At 38.6% G+C, this 5669-nt stretch overlaps 1 protein-coding gene across 1 annotated transcript; it reads right to left on the bottom strand.

Annotated features, from left to right (window-relative positions):
* Positions 1-3057: 3057 nt before the first annotated feature.
* LOC149043546 (G protein-coupled receptor 83-like) lies at positions 3058-5669 on the bottom strand. Its single transcript, XM_089210332.1, has one exon. It carries the CDS (start codon positions 5648-5650, stop codon positions 4640-4642), a length of 1011 nt encoding a protein of 336 aa, XP_089066458.1. The 5' UTR covers positions 5651-5669; the 3' UTR covers positions 3058-4639.

Raw genomic sequence — 5669 nt, 5'->3', positions numbered from 1 at the left:
CATCAATATTTAAGCAAATAAATATTGCCGTGGGTCTCTCCAGTGGTAACTCACAGTGTCACGCCAGGCTGTGCTTTGTGTGGCACGTTGTTGTTCTTACAATTTTTCTCTCATCCACGAAGATGTAGAATTGCTGTTGTTGGCACCGACCATCTACAAATTTATTTCCTCTCTTCCCAAGATATGCAAATTATAACATCTGCATCGGAGGCATATATCAGTCAAAAACGTTTCTGGAAAAAGATTGGAGCCATTTTTCACGAAGGCGGAACCAAGGAAGTAATCATCTTAAATCCCCAATTTTCTTGCCAAATAAATCCCAAATTATAAAGATTTCGTTATTTTCACTGACCCGATGATGTATTTAAAATTTTTAATCTAAGATGGCCTGCGATGGTTATTTTACAAGTTTCATCATAGTTTAGATTCAAACGTGATTCTGGAGACTTCACCTGATACAGGGTAGTATTTAAATGCAAGCAGAACATGACAAATGCTGATCACAAAATAGAAGGATAAAAGGCTCTTCCTTATAAAAAATTAAGGTAAAACATTTCCCTTAAATTTCCATTTCAGATGGATAACGCTTTGTAAACAAGAAATGAGGAAACCTAAAGTAAATGAATATTTTGTAAAGTCGAAGGCCAAAACACATATAGACAATGTTTGTTGATCATTGGATTATATCTACCGCCTACAGTCTGGGTGAACGTGTCTGACATATGTAAACCTCTGCTGCCCTAAATGGAAACCACGACAGATAGTTGATGATGACCAAATTGTTATTTTTAGGTGATGGTGCAGTACATTATGGCGCATCAAATCTAGATCGAAACATAACAGTAAACTAGAAGAACACGGCTCTTCTGACGTTACGTTATTATCTCAAGTGCATCCATAACTCGATATACGCACAGCTAAAAGCATGAGTATATTCTTTTATAGCAAACAAAGCGACAACAAGGATCTGCGCGAAGAAGCCTTTTATTGTGATAGACTTCAATTGTGATTGTTTTGGTTTTAGTAAATTCCCAATTAACAACTATGTACTTTATTCCCCAGGTTGAACAAATTTAAAAACAACAATAAAAGCGGAAATTTTACCTTTAAAGTTATTAATGACCAATTGGTGACTTTCTTTGTTCCCAGTGAATGTCTTTCCGTCAAAATTTGCTGCAGCTGGTCTTCCGACAAATTTGCGAAACGTGAATCTTGCGAATTTTTTTTCGGCTTTATTTTTGTTGCTTGTTGGATGTGGACCTAAAAGGTCAATACCAATAGAAAAATTGGGCAGTTCTTCGCTGGTTTATATCATATTTCAAAGTGAAGGAAAATTGCACTGCAGCTTAGCAGGACGGAAACTCTGAAGCCAAAAAAACGCTCACGTCATCTTTTTTACGTACGGGCATGCGTATGTAAAGATTTTGTTCATAGCAGCTCAATAGGACTTATATAGGGCAAGCACGCACGCTATGTTATAATAAAGCGTTTTCAAATGTGACTGATTTCTCGTGGTTTTCTCATTAAAGGTGAATACTGACGCAGTTGCTTCGCTTGTCTCTCGATCCGTGGACGTTTCGACAAATTTGTATGATAAACGTCCTAACTATCTTTCTCAGAATACTTACTTAGGGACAGAATTGACCTTAACGAAACAATATCGATCACCGTCGTAAGCAGGATGTTTCAAATTGTCAGATTCATCAAAAATTGGTCCATACTTAGCGTGCGTAAATCGAGGTATGGATGTACGCGGGAAGTTTGGGAAGCACGAGATACCTCTTACTAACCGAGTTCGAGGACCGCTCTGCATGTTACGGACCGAGTTTTTTTCGCTCGGATTTATGGCCCAAGCACAAAGCGCACAGGGACCATAAATCGAGCAGAAAAAACCTGGTTAGTACTTACAGTTAGTACTTATGTTATAAACCAACAAAATTTCTGAGGTATCTCCATCTTGCATGGAAAGGAGACGTGAGATGGACGAAATCCGTAAAGAAAGGTTAATGACTCTGCCACGTATTACCGAATTTTTGGCGGCCTTGGAATAAAATTTACCAAGTGACTCTTTCCTAAAGGACTTCTTATGTACCAAACATCATCACCTGGTTTTTTCTGGTGTTTATTGCAACGAAAAACAGTTTATTTCGAGAACAGTGACAATACTCTGACTCGGTTTGGGCGGTTTATGTTACTGACAAACCACCACAATGTATGCAAAACACGTGTATTTCACGCCCCTCAATCAAACATTACTAAGGGAGAAATTGATCCATCGAGACGTGCCGTATCTGTATAACATAAATATAACTACGCAAATTATGTATCGGAGATGATCCGGCATTAGAGCGAAATGACCCACTTTTCGCAATAAAACTTTACCGTGAAGGATCATGTAGCGGGATTCTGAATTGAATGACCTTATAATTGTGTTATTTACTTTATTAATACGGCGCATTATTATGCATTTCCACAACGTTCGCAGTCTTTCAGGATTTCTAGACAATCTATTTCCCTTTGAATAGGCCATTTTACAGTTGTGTACTTAGTTGCCAAGCCTTTGATTTGGAGTGAGGCTTGTTAACCTTGTTAACACTCCACCATCGTTTGATTAATATGTGCACGCTTTTTTTTTTACAGCTGAATCTCTATCACAGTAACTTTGCGTTTCCTGTTATGCCAAAAATAAAATCAGAAACACAAAGTCAAAAGAACAGAATAGGTAACAAAGGCTAGGAGATCAACTGAAACAAATTTTTGTTTGGGATTCCTCGGTACTTCAGTGTTTCCCTTAAGTAAGAAATATATTACAACCATGCATTATTGCATGCAGAGATTTTCTATACATTTCTTGCGATGAATAATAAAATATAGTATCGTAAAATATGTTTGCATCTCTCAAAACTTTCTTCATTTTTATTTCGACTTTGGCAACATTCTTGTAGTTGGGTGTCTAAGTAACTTCGTTAGTTGTCCATTGTTTAACCTTCTGTAAAGATGCAATGACAAGGAAAACTAGCTTTTGGGAAAACCCACACAATCAGGAGACACCAAGACTCTTAGTTCTCTTCTTCTTTATTACATTTTCTATAGCTAATCAAATTGTATCTCTCTTTTACTCACTGCAGTGCACGCTCTAAAGTACCTTATTAGTGAACATGTGGGTAATGCGCTGACTGTCTTTGCAGAGTTTTACCCCTTTTTCAAAATTCTGACCCAGTCAAGTGTATTTTTTATACAAGTTCACTAAACACATCCAAACATGACCACCGACGAACGTCTTTGTTCAAGAAAAAGGCCTCAAAAATAGAGTCAGCACAATCTATTGTTAGTGTTAAAATTGGAAAAAGATCTTGCGGGCCTCTGAACTTGATGAGACTCGCACAACGACTATACAAGAATCAGCTAAAATGTTTACAAGTGAAATTTGGAAAACTAAAAATAAAGTACTCAACACGACCAGTTTAGAGACAAAAATTCAAGTTCGAGTAATTGCACAACCAGAGGAGAAAGACAACAATGAAACCTATCGTAAGGGGGTAGGACTGGCACAATCTTTGAATGCTAACCTTAAAAAACCATGAATCGTAATAACACTTCACAACACTCTCTTTATCCATAGAGGCCTTATCAAAGGGAGGTCGCATCCAAAATCTCCCTGTATTTACTTATCACTACTCAACAATTTAGTCTACAAGAGCAGCTTTCAGAACATAGCAATCCGGCGAGAACTAAGAAGGCAATAACGTTCTGTGTACCGCAAAGAAATTAACTAAACCGGTACCTTTGGCTAGTGTGTTTGGGGCTCTAAAATGCACAACTAAATGGGAAATAAAACCTATATTTTTATCTTCAAAATTACACTTAAGTAGAGCTAAAAGCCTTGATGACTACTTCAGGAAGAAACAACAACAAACTCATACTAGAAAAACCAAATATGCCTTTGTTCCAGAGGAACATCAGCGAAGGTTTGCAGACACATTTACTGGTTATATTGTTGCTGCCTTCCTCGGAAAAGTAATCTTCCCAAATCTCCTTCCAAAACAGCTAATTATAAACTGAAATAGTTTGTTAAATTATTATCGCGAAAACGTTATGCAAATACACTTAATTAATGCTACCCGCAGCACTGAAGAAACATGTCAATGTTTCCTTTTTGACCAATACCCCCATGGGGGTTTCATGACCATTTCAATCAAATTGGAAAACAGACGTTGTAAACAATCATGTAGTGTTTAAAAATCCCAACCAGTAGGGGACACACCAGTTGGCTGTATACAAAGCGAGTCAAAGAATCGACCCGAAGGAAAAACGAAACAAATCTAGCGAGTAATAAGGTAGAGGGCTTTCACCCGTGACCACTATATCATTAGTTCAGCACCCTCACCATACTGCCTCAAACATCGAAGAAGCAATGCTAGTATACTTCTTCCTATAGTTCACTCTGCAACGGATCCCCCCTTTTATTCTTACCAGCCCATAGAACGGTTATTGTCGAAATTAGTTGCAATTATCAATTTCTAATCAAATTACTCGGTTTACTACATATCGCATATAGGTGTTTGTATTATATTATATAATTAGTGATACACAAATCCGTTTTAAGCGAGTTTCTATCTTACAGTTACCAAATTGGTAATTATATTCTTGATTCATTCTGGTTTCCTTCATCTTCAGGTGGTAAGACGGCATCTGATGTTTTGATGGTGATACTTGAAGGCAACTGGCTGCTTCTTCTACTGACGATCCTAGTAAATGCCGTATTTATCTTGGTGCTCAGAAAAATGTACAGCCATGGGTTAACGGCACTGTTAGCGTGTCCAAACCAAAAACACACAAAGCTGACAATCGGCTGTATATGTAGGTAAGCCTTAGATGCGTGAATGACTGTCATCACGTGGACCACTTGTGGTGGGAGCCAACAAAGGGAAAAGGCACAGGTAACAATAATGAGCATCCGAACCACTCTTCTCTTTGAGGTTTCTAGTTGCGCTCGATTTCTTCTCAAAGTATTCACTCCAGGTGCAACATGGAACCATAAATTCCATGCAGTTATGGTATACAGGAAAGAAATAACGGCCAAGGGGATGAGATAGTTGACGACGAAAAGGAGGAGGTATATTCCTCGAAGAGCACTATCTGGATCACCCAAGATGTAAACAGATAGCATGCAATAGGAAGAATTATTGTAGTCCTCCACGGTTTGAATAACAAGGAAAGCGGACATGGAGACCAGTGAGCCGATCCAAATAAATGGAACGGTTAGTTTAGGCTTTCGAAACCAAAGATGGCGTCGGAGGGGATGAACGATGGCATAGTACCTGTCGATCGCTATGAACGTCAGGCAGAGGATGGATGCTGTTAAAGTGACATAGGCAGTGTATACAACACCTTTGCACATGACTTTTCCAAATACTCCCGGGATCATCCACAAACCGTCTGTATATATTGCGGAAATCGACCAGGGCATCACTACCAAGGTTACAAGCAAATCAGCGATAGCCATGTTGACGAACATAAAGCTTGTCAGTGATCTCACTTCAGGCTTCTTCCACACGATGTAGACGAGGAAACTATTCCCTGCAAACGCTACGAGCATCGTGATGGCGTAGAGGACTGTGATAACAATCCACTTGGTATCTGGTTTCATCTTTAGTTCCCTGTTTTTT

This window comes from Pocillopora damicornis, chromosome 6, assembly GCF_964200805.1.
Source record: "Pocillopora damicornis chromosome 6, jaPocDami1.2, whole genome shotgun sequence".
NCBI lineage: Eukaryota > Metazoa > Cnidaria > Anthozoa > Scleractinia > Pocilloporidae > Pocillopora > Pocillopora damicornis.
This window is presented reverse-complemented; position numbering and strand designations above follow the sequence as displayed.